Below are 19,031 nucleotides of genomic sequence, written 5' to 3' on the forward strand. Positions count from 1 at the left end.
AAATTATATTCGGTAGATAGTATTTTTTCCAATATGAATTAAAGCCACCAGAATAATGTTGGTGATTTTAGTGTCACCATGTCATTTTAAGTAACTGGAACTAACATGTGAGTTAAGGGGTTCATGATTTGTATTCTAATGCATGTACGGGGTTGTGCAGAGTGCACGCATATATAAGATCGAACCAGAAGCCGGTTCGACGACTAATCGGGGGTCCGGGGGCAGCGCCCCCAGGTCCAGGGTTTCCAAAGGGACAGCGCCCCTAGCGGGACCCTAGCCAAGGGCAAACCTCACCGAATTTTGCATGTGGGAACATAATGGAAAACTCAATTTCTTGAGGGTGATTATGGTAAAACTAACGAAACTCGTTAGTTTTTGGTAACCCTAATCCGGATTAATATTACTTGCTTCCAAAGCAATTAATGATGGCCCAACCCTAATGAAACCCTAATCGTGTTTAGTATATATAAACAACTCTTTCTTTCCAGAAGGGGGTCCTTTTCTGAGCTCTCGTTTTTCATCACACATTCACATAACCTTTTAGCATATTAGCTTACGTTTTCTGTGCCTAGAAACGTAAGTGTCCACTTGAATTATCCTAGGCTGAATTTCTTGTAACCCAGACATATGGTAGAAATATCAGTTCGGAAAGTGATATCACGATCCAAGTTGGTATCCAGATCTCTACCACAAACGCTAATATTCCCAACAAGTAATATATATTAGTTCCTCATCTTTGCATCTGCAATTGAACATTTTCCAAATTATATTTGATACTATGACCGATTATGTGCGTTGTCGAAGCTAACAGTATTTACATAACATAACCTTATATTCTTAGGCACGAATTCAAATTCTATCACTTGCCTTTTTTGAACAGTAATAAATGTTTTTCCTATAAATATTTTTTATTAATCGAAAGCTATTCATACTTATATTCGATCATATCTAACAAGGATGTTGTCGCAATACTGAAATATTTTTTGGCAACGATTATGTACAATGTAGAATGCTAATATTTTCAGTTCCAATAACCATATATTTGGTATCAAAATATGCTTTTATGATAAATGTTATTGATTAATAGTAAATTGGTTATATAGAATATCATAACACCATGTACAACTGAAAAGACTCAAAGAGAAAGTAGTTGAATAAAAAATGAAAATAATAAGTAAATTATTTTATATATTCAAAAAACCCCAAAACCCATCAACACAACTACGCTGAATAAACACTCTTACTACAAATTATCAATGATCATCACTTGACTTTTAAGGGATTACCATAACATCTATCAAACTCTTCATGGTAAGAATTTCAGAACATGTAGATTCTAGGAGAAGTACTTTTGTAATCATCTGTTCTGTTGAGGGTGGCAAAACTTTGACATCCTCCAAAAAAAATTCAGTTTTCTCATGTTGCTTGCATAATTCTTGAAAATTATAAAAAAAAAGTCTGCTAACCAAAGAGAATAGAAGATTAAGAAGTGTAAATGAGAAGTAAAATTTCAGTATATTATATATCAGATGAAGTCAGAAGTTGAATACGTTTAATGGTAACTAATAATTACCCGAATAAATTTAATCATAGTTAATATTTTCCAATTTTCAGATGCTAGAAACTGAAAAGGCTACAAACAATTGCTATATCCTATCTCAAATGTTATTATTCTTACTATTGAAAATAATAACATAGAATAATGTGCAGATTTTGTTATCCATATATATGATGTAAGAAAATGCTCAAACATGCGGTGCTATTTGGAAGAATATCTAGCTCCAATAAAGATATACATATTAGTAATATACGGTTTCTAACTGTTTCAAAATTACAAAAATTTACAACATATGATGATTGATGAACAAATCTTGTATTAAGTGTTACAAAAACCACACCAAAACAATGACAACAAACACTAAAAAAACAATTTAAATTGTCTTAATTCTTTCCACTATTTCCTATTTACCAATTACCATATTCAATAGGGAAAAATTATCAAGAACAAAGACATATGTGTTTCATCCTTCACATTAAACAATATAGATATGTGTTTGGAAAAAAAATATGAAGAACAAAGGCATATATGTTTCGTCATTTGACCAATCCATTGATATATATGTGTTTCATCCTTTGACCAATCCATTGAACTTCCATACCAGGCTCCGTTGACAAATTTATTGACATATGTGTTTCATCCTTTCAGTAATCCTAATCCATTGGACTTCCATATCATTCTCATGAGTACTATAAACACACTCCCTTGTCATGATCAAACAAACAAACAAACAAAAACAACATTAAACCAAAAAGATCACAAAACTCAATTAGCTAGCTAATACTTACGACATATTGCCTCCACAGAGGAGAAAAAAATATGATTCTAAAGACATATCAGATAACTACCTCATGTTGATGAATTCCAACACCAGCATGCACACATATTGTCTCCACAAAACAGAACAAACCTGATTATGATTTTTTATACAAACAAAAAAGAGGATATCAACAACCAATGATAAAAAAGAATAACAAATCAATAAAATACTCAACAACCAATACACTATACACATAAAGCATCATAAACATATTATTTGTTGAGTAGATTGTCCAACACACCTTATTTATAAACCCAAGAAAGACCATTTACAATGGAAAATGGATGATCAAACACTTCCAATAAATGAACAATCAAACAATGTGTAACCCAGCAAACAACCATTCGAATCGAATGACACATCAGAAAACGACCCCTTACTACAAGCTATTTTTCACAAATATCGTCAAATTGGCCATGCCATGTAGTCATGAAATGTGAAACTTTTGACAACTAGAAAACGTCTTCTTAAGTTATATTGGATAAAGATTACTTAACTAAGTGGCAACTTCGAGTAACAGCAGCAACCATGAGCCAAAAAGTCCTCCAAGAATTTGTTATTGTGTTGTACAGTACAATCTAGTGATGCACTTTGGCTTTCTGGTGCATTTTCCATAGATTCTGATAATTGTTCTTTTGCACTCCACAGATAATTGAAAGTACGTTTCTATTTCTTGCATTTAGCCTTAAGTTAATTGTTAGATTAATTCATTTGCCTACAAGAGGACTGGGAACTGTAGGAGATGGAACACACATGCTACGTTGTGATTTTTGTTGGTGTCCTGAATAAAAAACAGAAAAGACATGCAACTCATTGATAGTAAAAGGGAGGAAGCTATTTTATTAAATTAACACTGTGCAGAGCAATAAACATGGAGAGCAAGTAATTTTACCCCCTTGCAACCTCTTCATATTTTCTTTTTGAAGTACAACTGAATGTGTAGTTTTTATGTCAAAATGAATATGGTTTAAATACCAAAGGGCTTGTAGCCCAACGGTATCAGGTGGTGCCCTCCCTCTTTGAGGTCGAGGGTTCAAGTCCCCTTGTGGACATAGGTGGAATAGGTGTTGTTAGCTTAGGATAGATTAGATTTGCCGGTTCAAAAAAAAAAAAGAATATGGTTTAAATAAGTAAAGTTGCATACCCTCATTATCATGCTCCCAAGGATTTTACTCTGTAGGTGATTCTTTTTATAATATGTTGTATATATTAAAAGAAATGTTTGTGTTCATTTTTTTCTTCAAGAAAGTAAATTACTACACCAACATAAAATGGAACATTCAACTTTCCCATTATTTTGATTAGCTCTCAGATCCTTTTTTTCCTTGTCTGATTGTATCTTGTAAAGTTTTAGTCAAAATTTTAAGCATCTCAAAGGATATAGACGGATGGAAGCTTAAAGGAACTTGTGTAGACATCGAACATATATACGAGAGGTAGATATATAGCGGCTTTTTTAGACACATAAGTTCATATTGGAAAAAACTTATCAGGAAGTGCATATGTAACTTGTTTTTTCCTTCTAATGATTTAAATATCTATTGGTAAATTTTGAGAATAAGATCAGTTTATTAATGCAAAGAAATGTGTCTTATGATCAGCTACGTAGTGCAATGGGCTGTGTTTTTTGGTGGAGAAGATAAATATAAAATATATATAAAAAGAATGCATCCAACCGAGTATTGGATAACTTTTGAACATGAACGCTTGGAAGATCCAACTCTTTGAGAAAAAAAACACTAAAAAAAGAACCTTCAATGTCATTAGAAAACATAAAAACAAACCTAAAAGACAGTTGATTTGTTTGTTCTTGTATTATGTGACAGGAAAAGGGTTTTTGGGATATAAAGTACCTTAGGGCCCATCCTCAGGTAAATGACCAGAGTTCCTTTGAGAGAGAGCTATGAAATCCACTTTCTCATCTAATGAAAAGAAATAGATTAAAGATTTGAAATTGGTTGCAGAAAACCAAAGCATGAATTATTTACCATCAAAACTTTATCATTTTAGTATCTTTCAGATCTAGATAAAATGCAATGCATAAGAATGATATCTACCTTTAAATTGGGCACCATCTCCACACAAATAATCTATATCCATGAAAGACCGCAACATTCGATCTTTTCTTAGGATGTATTCTCCGGTTGTTAACTGAAATCCAGAAAGATCTCCACCAATGATGTGATTCCATGACTTGTAATAACTCAACACATCTTCTTCTTTATCTATGTCTTCATCATCATACACAAAACTCACCCCACACTCAATTCTAAATTTATAAGAAAAAACATCTGGTTTCTCCCTCAGGATATTAATAGTAATGTGGTCACCATATTCCATCTCATTCATCCCAAACATCCAATGACTTAACAATGACACACACTCTCCATCAGTATCGAATACACTACCTATGTAATTTTTATATATCCAGGTGAGATTCTTTGTTAAATTACTAATTTTGATCACCGGTAAATCAACGACAATACCTTCTCCTAATTTTGTCAGCATACAGCAGCAATTTAATCCTGTGAGCTTCTTCGGAGATAATGGGACTGTAAATGATATTGATGGCCCAATGCTTTTATCTGTTATCCAATTCGGCATCTCTTTACCCCAATAACTTGTGCTGAATATTCCAAATTCATAATACATCTGCCAAATACAACCACCTTCATTAATTATATATATACACACATATTCACAAGGACATATAGCTAACTAGACCAAACCTGTATCTCAGATTCCTCTGATTCTCTATATTCAACAGAAGTTGTCGTGTGGCTTCCATTAAGGAAGTCTAGGTTAGTCCAGCCCAAACAATGTAATACCTTTTCGTCAATAGCTGCCATTGGTTGGATTTTGACCATACCTTCAAATTCAAACGATGAAAGTGCCAAGATCATACGTCCTAGAAAGAACTGGAGTGGGGACATTTTTTGATCAAATAGAACTTTTTGTAGCAAAGGATTATTAGAATGAGAATCAAGGTTCAAATGGGTGAGTGTATGTGGAGGATGCTCGACTGACATAAGCATATTACAATTTTTCATACCAAGTGTCTGAAGCCTAGGAAGGCTTCTCACACAACTAGGTAGGGAAACAATAGGATTTTCATCTAGATTTAATTCCTTTAACATGGCTAGGCAACTGAAGTCCAATGGAAAAGATTCAATGGACAGATTATTATTCTTAAGTAATAGGCTTACTAAATATCTCGGTAAAGAAATCGCAAATAACTTTGAATAACTTGGTATAGCCTCCAAAACAGTGGAGGAAGAAGTTATTGTGTTTATGCCAATTTTGTTAGCCTTGCTTATTTCTGGTGAATCCATACCTACAATTTCTATTCTAGATTCACCAAGATTACAACCCTCTAGCAAAAGTGTTTCAACCTTCTTCAACATGCCTATGATGCTTGGAAGTTTTCCTAGCTTGTTGCAGTAGCTTAGATCAACGAAAACAAGTTCAAGACATTGCTCAAGTGATTCACAAACATCAAGCATGCCAATACAACCTTTAAGTATTAATCTCTCAAGTTTAGGGATGTGGTCAAAACCAAGAAGACTCTGAAGCTCTTCACAGAAACTTAAATTAAGAATCTTCAACGATCCAAGCAAACATTTATCTTTTGAGCACGATCCAATTAATTGCTGAAATTGAGATAAGTTAGAATAGTAGTGAATTTTATCAACTCAAACTAGAAGAGTAATACATGAAGATAAGTTACCTTTGGCCTCTTATGAAGTCGTTCTGGATAGTGATAACAAATCTCAAATGATTCAATATTGCTATATGACATGTCAAGTGCAACCACATTCTCCATTGGTAAGTCTGAAGGTAGAGACTTCAACGGGAACCCATGCATACACAACCATCTTAATTCTTCTGGAAAGTTCTTGTAAGAGCCGGTTATTTGCACATAATTGAGTTGTAAAAGCATTAATCTATCCATCTTACTCAATGCATCTGTTTTCAACTCGATTGGTCCATGTAACTTCTCTTTCTCAAGCATTTCCATGTCAAGGGTGAGGCCTAGAACATTTTCCGTACCCTAACAAAACAGGGGATGCAAAAATAATTTTAAAATGTTAGACATGTATATAGAAATACAAAATGCTTTAAACAACTGTACATGACATCTTACCTTTTTTTGTTTCAACACTTCAAATGACTCATAGCCCCATATTCGACTTCGTTTCCAAGGCTTGTTAATTGATTCCTCACGTACCACAAATCTTCCCATCTCTTGAACCAACTCATGCATCATCAATTCATTATTCCATCCAATACTAAGAAGGCATTTGTCGATGAGATTAGTGATCCCAGTTGTTGTTTCCATATCACATGCCTCTAATATTGTTATGGTATAATTTCTATCCATTCCAACAAAAATACAAGCAATATGCTTAAACAAATCCTTTTCATTTTTTGATGACAACGAGTCAAAGCTCGTTTTCAAGACATTATTTATAGGTGAATCATTTTCTTTCTTTAGTGTATCTATGCACCCCTCCCAATAAGTCACATCTCGATTATGTAGAGATCTACCCAAAACTTTAAGAGCCATTGGATGTCCTTCACAATACTTCACAAGTTTTTCTGAGACCTCTTCATAACCTGCCTCAGGATCATTGCGCATAAATGCATGATAACACAATAGTTTTTGTGATTCAGTCTTAGATAAGCCTTCAAGCTTGTATTGTGCATACTTAGGTTTAAAGTTCGTTTTGAATAATGAACAACTTTTTGTCAACCATGCATCTTTTGTTGTTATTATGATTTTGGTTCCAGGATGAAAACCTTTACTTCCAAGTAACGCATCTAATTGATCGAGACTACCAATATCATCAAGAACTAGAAACACCTTTTTACGGGCCACTACATTCTCTATCATTGAGGTGTATATAGAATCATCAAGAACTTGAATAGAACTTGGTTTTGAAATGTCATCACATAGTTGTTTTTGTACATCAAGCACCCCATTATATTTTTCATCACATTTCCTACTAATATCTTCAATGAAGCTGCTTGTGTCAAATTCATGAGAATGTAATGCATATACATATTTAGATAAAGATGTCTTCCCGATCCCACTCATACCCAAGATATTGAGTATATCAGTTGTACATGAGGATACATCTTTCAACCATGAAGTGACGAAGTTAATGGAATCCTCCATCCCAATAAGTTGTGGTAGTGGAAACCTTGAAGATATACGTAATCTACGAAAGATGTCCTTAACAACTTCATCAATAAACTCTACCTCAAACCTGCAATTTGATTTTAATAAAATCAAAACATAACCCAAACAACTAACATGCCATACTGCAGATTTAATTTTCAAATGAACCAAATCAAAATTATATCATATTAAGCTATTATATAATTAAGTTTTTCATGTCATAACTATTATCGTATTTGCACTCCTAACCATGTAATTAAGCATTTAATATACAAACTCACAGTTATCATCTATTAATAAGAACAGAGCCACCAATGTAATACAAGATTTCATTAACTGAGCACCAAAGCTCATTGTGTTTCTACAGAACCATCAAAATTAAATCTCAACATGGTTTTGCATGAATATGAATACAATGTCAGTGAATAGTTATAACTTAATCTTTAATACTTACAAGTAAAAGCATTAATATATCATAATAAAAGATGATATAGTTTGACAGTAGAATAATATAAAAATAGTACATGCATTACAATTGTTCAAAATTATGGTTTATTAATTAAAATCATATTCATATAAAATCATTAAAATGATCTACCTACATGAACTAATTTTGATAAAATAATAGATGCATAGGACACATATTAAAATTAGCAGGATAGTTTAATTGTTTTTTCTTTTTTGTAAGAATAATATGTTTGCAAAAATGTGATTGTTAGAATACTATTTGCAAAAATGGGAGGTGGCCCCACCATTGACCATAGATTTCAAGGTTATCAAAATTGTGATCTTAACTGTAGTATGAAAAACGAGTATGGTAGTATTTAGGTTATCGTCACCGGTAGGATCTTACCATCGTAGGTAGGATTGTAGATTCAGGATCCGATCCAATCTTACTTTCCCTTGAAATTTTTTATTTTTATTGTTTGGAAAAAAAAATTGCACTTGATGTCTTTTAACCAGCTTTTTACAATTTATCAGTTTACTATTTATCATTTGGTATTGTGAGTTGTGACTAATGTTTTGGATTTTATATAGTTATTGAACGAAAACTAAATTTTGAGAACTTTTTCATGTTATAAAATTATAAGTTAAAATTATATTTTATTTTGTGGGATCTTAAGATCCCAATCCCGATTTTACAGATCCAAAAACGATCATATGTAGGATTTTGATAACCTTAATCGATTCCATATAGTTTCACTTCTGACCCCTGTCATATTTTTAGGTTTACACCTTTAAATTAATCGTATGTTACCTTTGTATCCTTTATATTAAATTACATATTTAAATATTTACTTTGTATCCTTTATATAAACAATCTTATTTATATCTTTATTATATTTGTATATTTAACTTTTATCTAAAGTATATGGAGTTAATGTTTATATATATATTTTAATAAACAATAACATTAAAGAATCTCCTTTGTATCCTTAAATTAAAGCAAAAATAAAAAATACTACTACTACTACTAATAATAATAATAATAATAATAATAATAATAATAATAATAATAATAGTATTATTATTATTATTATTATTATTATTATTATTATTTATTTTGATATTTTCAAAGAAACAACATATAAATATGTTTTTAGTCTATAAAAGTCAACTTTTTAACTAGAAAATACTTATTTAATATTTTTATTTCTTTTGAAATATAATAAAAACCAATTTAATTATTATTTTTGTTAAAATAAAGTGAAAAAAATATTACTTATCAACTATATGGCAATTTTGGAAGAAGGGTTTATCTTAAATTGTTTAACCTAATTTTTCTTATAAATTTTATGAGCACTTTTATCAAATTCAATTTAATAATTTTGATAAATCAAAGGAAAGAGAACTTTATTGATAAAAATTAAATTTTATATTTTAAATCTCATTAATATAAATAATCATCATCATAAAAAATTTAAGTTTGAAAATAGATAAACAACATCTAGCATAAATGACTCTGTTTATATAAGCTTCGTGACCAATTCTATTATTATTATAAACTATTGCTTTTAGTGTTAGTATTATTTTAGTAACCCTCATTAAAAATATATATAATAAATAAGATAATTAATATTAAATTAGTTTTATTAATTTTGAAAAATAAACTTATGATTAGATTGTATTTGGTATGATTGATGTATAGTAATTAGTTTGTGTTTAGTTAACACATAAAACAATATAATTTCTATCACATAAGCACTTGCAATAAAAAAATGAAAAGTGTTTGATTAAATAAAATAAACAAACTAATGTGTTTCTATTGAAGATGACTTAAATATGTTTATTTAGCCCCGAGAAATAATAGAGTAATTTTAAATGAACTCTGATCCCCCAACTACTTGAAGTCGATGGTAGAAAGGTAGGGCCATGACCCTATATATTTTTGCAAAAAGAAATCTAACAGCCCTACCATTCTTACAAAATTAAATGCATAAAAAAATATGCACATTTGATGAATATGACGTGTTGAAATGTATAAGGAGAAGTTTATGTTGAATTTTCATGTGCTAATTAAACAATTTAAAGGAGTGTGGAAATATGGGTATGAATATAGTTACCTGCCATTTGCATCCTTCCCTTTTAAATTAGCAACTTCTCTAAGTGCATTATTCCAAAGCTCTATCTTTTGAGCCCATTGACTTTTTTTACGTGAATTTGTCTCTGCATGCATCTTCTCTCTATGCTTAGCCATTGCATCTCCGAAGCTACTTTGTTGCTTCCTAACATGGGTGGGCTCGACATGATAAAAGATAGGGATTACAATATAGTTGGATGTCACACGTTGTTGCTGAAGGATTAGCATCAATTCATCAAGACACCATGTTGAAGTAGCATAATTCTTCGACAATACGATAATAGAAGCCCTAGATGCTTTAATCGCACTCTCCAATTCTGGTTTCAGATCTTCCCCTGTTTCAATCTCTTCATCATCCAAAAAGGTAGTGATATTGGCATCCATGAGGGCGTTATAAAGGCGATTAGTGAAACTATGACGTGTGTCAACACCTCTAAAACTTAAAAATACGTCATATATATGACCATGAGTTGATGAAGAGGATGAAGATCGTTTTGAAAGTTCAGAGAGAACAACCATTATGAGTTATTGGGCGATGGCCCTTCACCCTTCCCACGGTTTCTGTATCTCAATACGCTATGATTGTTGGTTTGATTGCTTACGTCTTGTGTCTCTCATAAGAAAGTAAGTATTGTGCTATGAAGCATTTGAATTCCATGCTTTCCTCACTTGTGGCTCAATCACAAGATCTCATACACATCGTCCCTACAAAATATCCAAAGTATTAATACCTTATGCAACATAAGTCTCATCAAAGAATATAACCTCAACAACAATACCTTATAGTCTTAATAATAAATTTTGTAAATAACAAAACAACAATTATCATCTAAAGTTAAGTTAAAAAATCCTAGAAAAAATCAACACCAAATACCATTCTAGAAACAACTACAAGATCCACTACCCACGAAAGGAATTGCAAAAACGTATTGGCAATTTCCAAATTTCACTAGACATGAAAAAATAAGTAAAAGATCCAAACGCAAGAAAGAAAAAATTTCTTGCAATGGTTGTTTGTAGGACCCTGGTATTTTGCAAGAACAATCTTTTCAAATTTGAATATATACATCCAAATGATATGATTTTGAATCTAACAAGTCGCATGGCTTCATAGCTTTTGATTACAAAGTATGTACTACATGAAACTTCGGGGTAAACACACTTTATACACAAGTATATAGATATCACCTTCAATTTTGAGATACATCTTTCCGAAAACGATCTAATGACTTAATTTGCTTTGTACCCCCTAGAACATGACTTCAAGTTAACAAACCCCTACTTTTAATTACAATGTCCACATGGAAATACTATTAAATGGAGGAACCCAAGCACAGAGATGAGAAAGTGGCTAAAAGCAGTTGCATCTGAAAGTAGATATTATACGTGGTTCATGTAAGACAACTGAGAGAACAACTAAAACAAGGAGTGCTACAAAGGTGACTCAAGTGACAAGTTACATAGGCTTTGACCAACATTATAGGTGTTAAATTTACTGTTTTTTTAACGACGGGGTTAGTGGTTAGAAGTTAGTATCACGAATTTGTCACGCATGGATTAAAACTCGAAACCTTCAATCTAAGAAGGAAAGCCTCTACCAAGTGCATGCTAGTCCCACATTAGCATGTTAAAGTTACTGTTAATATCATAAAATATTATCATTTAATTTATTTCTGGATTAAACCTCAATTTTATTTTATTTTCCTAAAAAAGTCTTTGTGTTTTTCTTTTAATTTTTTCCAAGTTAGCATTTTTAATAGATTTTAAGGCTTTAGACAATTTTTTCCAAAAAAACCCTTAACTTTCTTTTTTCCTAAAACAACCATCTGATTTTTTCTTTTTTTTTTCGGAAAAAAACTTCACATTTGAGAATTTTCTTTGGATAAAAAGCATAGGATTTTTTTTTTCAGAAACAGTAAAAATTTGAGGGTTTTTCAGAAAAATAATTGGAGATTTCTCAGAAAAAGTTTTGTCTAAAACCGGATGACTATTTGGAATAAATTGAAAAATGAAAGGTTTTTTTTAAGAAAAAAAATAAAGTTAATGTTTAATATGAAAAAAAATGACTATAAGATGTTTTGTGATATTAATCCTTAAATTTTACAAAGAAATTCATTATCAATTTGCAAATAGGATAATTTCACTATAGTCCAACAACTCTTTAGTTTTGATTTAATAGGTCATTTATATATTTTTTGGTATTTAGTGTTCCTAAATTATTACTTTGCGTCATAAAAAGAGGAATGACTCCATTTTGAATCCGGTTTCACCTATTACAACTAATCCACATGACTTTTTTATTTTTCAACTAACTATTAGAAATTATCTATTCCATATGGCTTTTTTCTAATTTTTTTTAACTATTAGAAATTACCTATTCCATATGGCTTTTTTAAAAGGGAAAACCCCAAATATGCTAGACCTATTATACCCAACCTAACTAAAGCATACACCACCATTTCCTACAAGATGTCATGGGTTGACTCATTCTACAAGTCAATATCGTGTGGCGCTTAGCATACTTGTGGCTAAGTTAAGTTAATTTATCTCCTGATGATATATTAACAAACTAGAAAACAAGCAACTAAGGCTAAATACAATGGAAACAATTAGGTATATTAGTTCAAAGTCTTTATTTTACAAGACAACTATTGATGGATAGTACCAATAACCTCTCCCCTATTTAAATGGCTTCCGTATTATTCTAGACCATTCTTTGATGTCCTAGACAGGTCTAGGACTTTCTTGGTTCTTCAAACATGTTCTGGAATGTTGCATACTCTTCCATGGAATTCTCTTATGTTCTAGAACTTTCCAATATCAGCATCGTGGAATATTGGGTAGATTCTCAAGTTGGATTCTGATTTTGTCATGCACTAACATGTAAACCCTTGAACTACACCGTTTGGTCCTTCATGCCTCTTGAATTGATTGTTATGACCACCAATCATTTTTGTGTCATTCCTTCTTATTAGTTACTGTATTGTACTTCTTTATCTTCCCAACCTTCTTGGGTCCTTTGTCTAGTTACATGGTTGATAATGTTTGGGACCTTGTTCTGCTTTTTATCAAAGGTACAATATGAATGATTGAACCTTTAGTGATATGCATGGTATTGTAATTTTCGAATGGCGTACTCCATCTAGGAATTCCATTCCTGATATCATGATATAGTCATCCATGGGCACATCTACCACGTTAATGGTGCCTTCACATTCTACGATTTTCATGGGTATTCCACGTCAAACTCCTACGAGATTTGGCATTATATTCTAAAACCTTCTACTATTTTCTAGGATATGCTTGACCCTTCCAATGTCTTCTAGGGCATTCTAAAATGTTCCTCTATTTTCCGCAACATTCTATAATATTATGAAATCTTCTAGTATGTACTAGATTTTTCTAGAGCATCCTTTATTGTTGTAACGTTCTCTGGATGGGTCTGGAAACATCCAAAAATTTGGTATGTGACAGGCACTCTTCATGTTCTCATGTACACCAATGATGCCTAAACCTTAAACAAGGATGTTGGTCGGTGAGCACTACCCTTGTTTTCAGAGAAACAATTTGGTACGCGCATGTATGAGTTGGAGTAAAACCATATATACAAGCTTGTAAACCTATCATAGATTCAAGCCTATAAACTCACATTGGTACGGTCTTTCTACCAATGTTGGACTCATTCCCACACCCACCTGACTTGCTAACTTCTATTCTCGAATACTCATATTTGAGCATCGATATCTCATTCATATATACTCCATTTTGGATATACAATATATCATTTCGAAGATCTCATGGAGAAGAGCACAAACCCACTTGGAGTATATTATATATACAACATATGTATATATTTATAGTTTTTCAAAGTTAGTAAAAATATAATATTTATACTGAAACTTCTAACAGTTTATCTAGTCTTTTGGTAACTTTAGTGATCGCCCACTAGGTGTTCGATGCAATGTCAAAGTGATGTAATGTCAAAGTGAGATGCAGGCATCTCTCACATGGTGGAAATGGGTGGCTGGCGACATGACCATATATACCTTGGAAATACCGAAAATCTATAGATAAAAATATGTATATTGAAGTACCTAATGATCTTTAATGTTCCCTTTCTTTCATACATACTAATAAGGGAGAATACATTTTTTTGTAAACTCGGTCACATGAAGAAAATCCTTCTAATTCACTTTCCCGTGTCTTTATTTTTATTTTTAGAAAGAACATTAGTATCATGTTCTGGATACTTATAGTTGAGCTTATTATCACCACAATAGGAAATAAAACAAGCATCAACGCTTTTCATTGTCCCTTTTGTTTCTAGAATCTGCAGCATCTCTGTAACAATGGAACACAAAGAGAAAAAGGGTTTAAATATTGAAGGGCGGCGGTGGTGGATGGTGGAGAGTAGGTTAGGAAGAAGGTGATGAGAGATAGTGGTGGTGTAAGGTGGAAGATAAATAATAATAATAATAATAATAATAATAATAATAATAATAAAGTGACTTTTCATTGTCAAAGGCCATGTGGATGCCATCTCATTGTCACGTGGACACAAACATTGTCAAGGGTAACCGGTTAACCCCTTTACATTTTGAATGGGGTTGGCTAAAAAGACACCCAAATTTTCCATTTAAACATCCTATTTGATTTTTAAGTTTTTTTATTGGTTAACAAAAATACATGAACCGCATTTTCAACCAAAAGTAAAGAGTACATGGACTCCAATGACTTTATCCCTTGCAAACAAATGGTGCATACATTAATCGACATAGATCTAGACTCTCCACTAACAAAATCCTAATTTTATTCATAGAATATAACGCCTAAAAGTTCTTACAATCTGGCTTCAACAGGTCAGTAGCATATTTACCACCCAATTTATCATTTTTAAAATCAAATACCAAATAGAGAGGAGTTAACCCTCCCTAATTGATGTAGAAAAAATCAACAAAAGAAATTCAAATAATTGAAACCACAATCAGCTGTTAATGAACAAACAAATGATTATGATCTAATTTTATGATTGATAAGATAAAATAGTGTAACAACATGTAAAACTAACTTGTAAAAATGTGTCGTCACAGTTACCTGCATACAGAATGATAACCAGACATGAAGCGACAGAATAGAGTAAGAGCCAACCGCAAAGCGACAGTGAAGGATGACAGGTGAAAAGCACAGAGCGGGCGGAGGTGAGCCGGCCTGTAAATGGCGAGTGTCGACGATGAAGGAAGGTAGACGAAAGATGGGAGACGAAATCTGTTTGAGTAAAACAGAATCAGAAAAGAAACGAATAGCTATTGCACTGAATAATTGATGCTTTTATTCAAAGATTGCTGGGCTTTTAATATATTATGGCCCTCAAATATAAGTCAACGCCAACGACCAAAATTTGCACATTAGTTGATTAAAAAATAAAAAAAGGAATTAGTCTTGCGGAAAAGTAAACACGCGGCAAAACCCGTCAATCCCTCCTTTAAACTAATTATAAGAATTCAAGATGTTTGGATTCATAAATTGTTTTAATTGGATTTTGAATATGATTTGGATTTAGATTGTTTGTATTTAAATGGATTAAAAAATAAAAATCCTTTATGTTTTATAATTTTGTTTTGTTTGGAATATATTTATCCTTAATAACATAAGTGTCTTCTTATTTTTTGTCTTGTTTATTTTATGAAGACAAAGTTACAAAAATGGATTATGTGTTTTGTAAAATGTCACTACTACTTAAGTTTTTGCATTTTTTTGATGGGGATTATCCTAGTGGTTTAAATTTATTGTGTTGTTTGTCCCCAGCCTAGGACTTTGTACTTAGCTCAATTGTTTGTTTTTGAACATGTACATAGGTGAAAAAAGCAATTCTTCAAAATCGGATCTCATTAAAGTTATGGTTTACTTATTTTCTCTTTTTTTCTTTTAAATTAAAGTTAGTTTAAAAAAATATAAAATAAATTAAAAATGATATAAAAGTTATTTTATATGGGTCAAGGACCAATCACTTAAGAAGTAGAAACCATAGGGATCATTCATGTAATTTTAACTAAAATTTATAATACCTTGAAAAGTAAAATTAAAACCCTTCAAAGTTAAACATCGGCAATATGTAGAAAATCTGAAATAAGATGATTAAGATCATCATTACCAAGAATCGTTAAATTGATAATCTTGAACTATTAAAAAGAGATTAATGTTAATCATGATGAGCTATTAATCTTGAACAATTAAAAAGAGATTAATGTTAATTATGATGAGATCTAAATATCTAATAGCAACTCTAGATACGATCATTGAGAGTTAATGGATACAAAACAAAAAGTAATCCAAACCCCTAATATAAAAATTTAATTCTCAAGAGATAGCCTGTAACATTCCAAAAATTATGATAAAAAATTTTATAAATCATATCAAACATAGTTTCTAAAAATCATAATTATGAGTAGGGTGTTATATGGATACTCCACTCTGGTCTAATACACTTTAATCTAGTCTATAAGTTATTATAAGTTATTCTTTACCTAATCATTTTACTAACTTTTACTATTTATTAACTTATTATAATATAATCATTTTATTAACTTTATTTTTCAATTATTAATTATTTCTTACAATTAATAATTTCTATTAATCTTATTATTATTTAAACAATAGTTTATAAATAAATAGTAAAATATGACTTTTATTGTATCCATGTAAAAAAATTTAGTATTTAACTTATTATTGTGATTTACATATGTTAATCCAACTATTTTTTTAATTGGACCATTTATTCATACTATTTATTTTGAAAATTACATTATTATTGTTAACATTATTATTTAATCATATTATTATTAATTTTCAACCTTATATTTTTATAAGATAAATAAGACAACAACGATATAAATTTCAAGAAAAATATATTATAAACAAATCCTCACCAATCTTTTTCTTTTAAATTTCAAATATTACATAGCAAAAATTTGAGTCAAAATAAGCAACAACTAATCATTTATAGTCATAAAAAATATTTCAGTAGGTTTCAGATGCTTATAAAATTATAGTCGCGACTTATACATAGTTTATCATTGGGTTGTTGATGGGGCTTTGTGGCGGATCCACAATGACGCAATCAGAGGCATTGGGTATTCTCCTTCCAATTGTACCATCACATAATGATTGGCGTACACAAGTGCAAATGTAAGGACCCGATGATTTTGAAACTCTCTAGGACCTCTCCAAAAAGGAAAAAAGTTACGGGGCCTTCAGTGGTCAAAAATTGAACGATCACACCAAACTTGTTGGCTATCAAGATGCCTATCTCAAGCATAAGCATCAAATGTTTTGTTGGTGCTGACTTAGTCTTCGTAAAGAAATACAATGAAGTAACTACTTCATCACATCCAACAAAAACTCTTGTATAGTCGTCATATGAACTCAATAACTCGTCTAACAATTGTTGATGGATGTAAAGCCACTAATCTTCACTATATCCAAGACAAACGGCTACTGATCGAAAACTACAATTTCCATCACCCAATACATTTTGTATATGTGTGATGTACGAATGAAATATAGATGGAATTTCATCCAACAATGAATTATGTCCCAATGGTGGTTCATCGTTCAAGTCAATCTTGTATGCACATTAGCCTATCGGATCCTCGTTCAAGTCTGCCTGGTATGAACATTGCCCTATTGGTTCCTCATTTAAGTCTATGTTGTATGAACATTCACCTATTGGTTCCTCGTTTAAGTCTATGTTGTATGAACATTGGCCTATTGGTTCCTCATATGAACCCATGAAGAATGAACTATGCTTGGCCGGATCATTGTTCAAGTCCATGAATGATGAACTATATCGTGGTGGCTCCTGATTTAAGTCTGAACAAATGTATCTGTGAGGAGCTTGACTTTGATGTTGGACATGCTTTACTTTTGGGAGTTCACAATTATTTTTCTTAACCGAAGGTTCATTGATCAAATTTGTTGATGGATCTGTTATCTCCTCCATTCTCCTTAAATAATTGTATTTGATATGATCTGGTTGATTATTGTATATTTCTTTAAGCCTTTGCATACGACGATCAACATTAAGATCACCATATTCCACAGATATAGAAGGTGTCAAATCAAGCTTTCTCCAAAAAGGTTCAACCGAATCTAATGGAATAGGTAAACCTATAGTCAAACAGATAAAATATCATAAAGTGGTTATAAGTATAAAAATGTCAATTTAATTCAATAGATTAAACATACCTGTACCGACATACATCACAAGTTCGTGAGCACATGGTAATCCAAAACATGTTCGCAATTGACATCCACGATTCTCAGGAGTTGGTACAAATCTTTTTGACCGATGAAGCTCTTCCAAGATTTTATCCATAACATGCACTGAAACACGTTTTCGCAGTACTTCGAATATCCGATCTTTAAACCTTGGCATATAAGTGATTATGCAGCGTGTGAAAGTTTCTTTGATAGTGGTTTCTTGTGATTGTACAACCTTTTCAATAACACATATGAATTTCTCCAAATCGCATTTCGTTGATTCCAGGTGTTTTTTTAGCTTGGCGTGTTGGCTCTTGACACTGTTTGTTGTTGAATTTCCAAAATTGACATGTTTGTCGGTCCACAACGATACAAATCTTTCAGCATACTTCCCCAACCAAACAGTATAAAGATAATCAAAAACATCTAAAAGGTGAAAAAAATTAGTTTGAATGAATTAATAATAATTGTTAAACAAATTAAGACTTCAACAAATATAAGAATAATACCTTCATGTTCGAACAATAATGTTTGAAGGTCTGCATAATTTTGCATATATGCATTTAGTCTTGGAGATTTGACTAACTCCGTCCACTTTAGATGAAAAAAATTCCAAGTCTTTTGTGGTTTG

At 31.5% G+C, this 19,031-nt stretch overlaps 1 protein-coding gene across 4 annotated transcripts; it reads right to left on the reverse strand.

The window, feature by feature from the left end:
• Positions 1-1,799: 1,799 nt before the first annotated feature.
• On the reverse strand, positions 1,800-15,447 carry LOC145043255 (disease resistance protein RUN1-like). Of its 4 annotated transcripts, none has more exons than XM_078991869.1 (10): positions 15,236-15,447; positions 10,125-10,846; positions 6,523-7,648; positions 6,106-6,429; positions 5,108-6,028; positions 4,865-5,030; positions 4,436-4,786; positions 4,232-4,300; positions 2,407-2,468; positions 1,800-2,262 (listed from the first exon to the last, which is right to left on the reverse strand). In XM_078991869.1, exons 2-8 carry the CDS (start codon positions 10,658-10,660, stop codon positions 4,233-4,235), a joined length of 3,492 nt encoding a protein of 1,163 aa, XP_078847995.1. In that variant the 5' UTR covers positions 10,661-10,846; positions 15,236-15,447; the 3' UTR covers positions 1,800-2,262; positions 2,407-2,468; position 4,232. The 4 variants fall into 4 exon arrangements, with proteins under 4 accessions (XP_078847995.1, XP_078847981.1, XP_078847970.1 ...); XM_078991855.1 differs by adding an exon at positions 2,876-3,159 and having other exon boundaries at positions 4,436-5,030; XM_078991844.1 differs by having other exon boundaries at positions 4,436-5,030.
• Positions 15,448-19,031: the final 3,584 nt, after the last annotated feature.

This window comes from Lactuca saligna, chromosome 1 (genome assembly GCF_052625555.1).
Source record: "Lactuca saligna cultivar CGN05327 chromosome 1, ASM5262555v1, whole genome shotgun sequence".
Classification (NCBI taxonomy): Eukaryota; Viridiplantae; Streptophyta; class Magnoliopsida; order Asterales; family Asteraceae; genus Lactuca; species Lactuca saligna.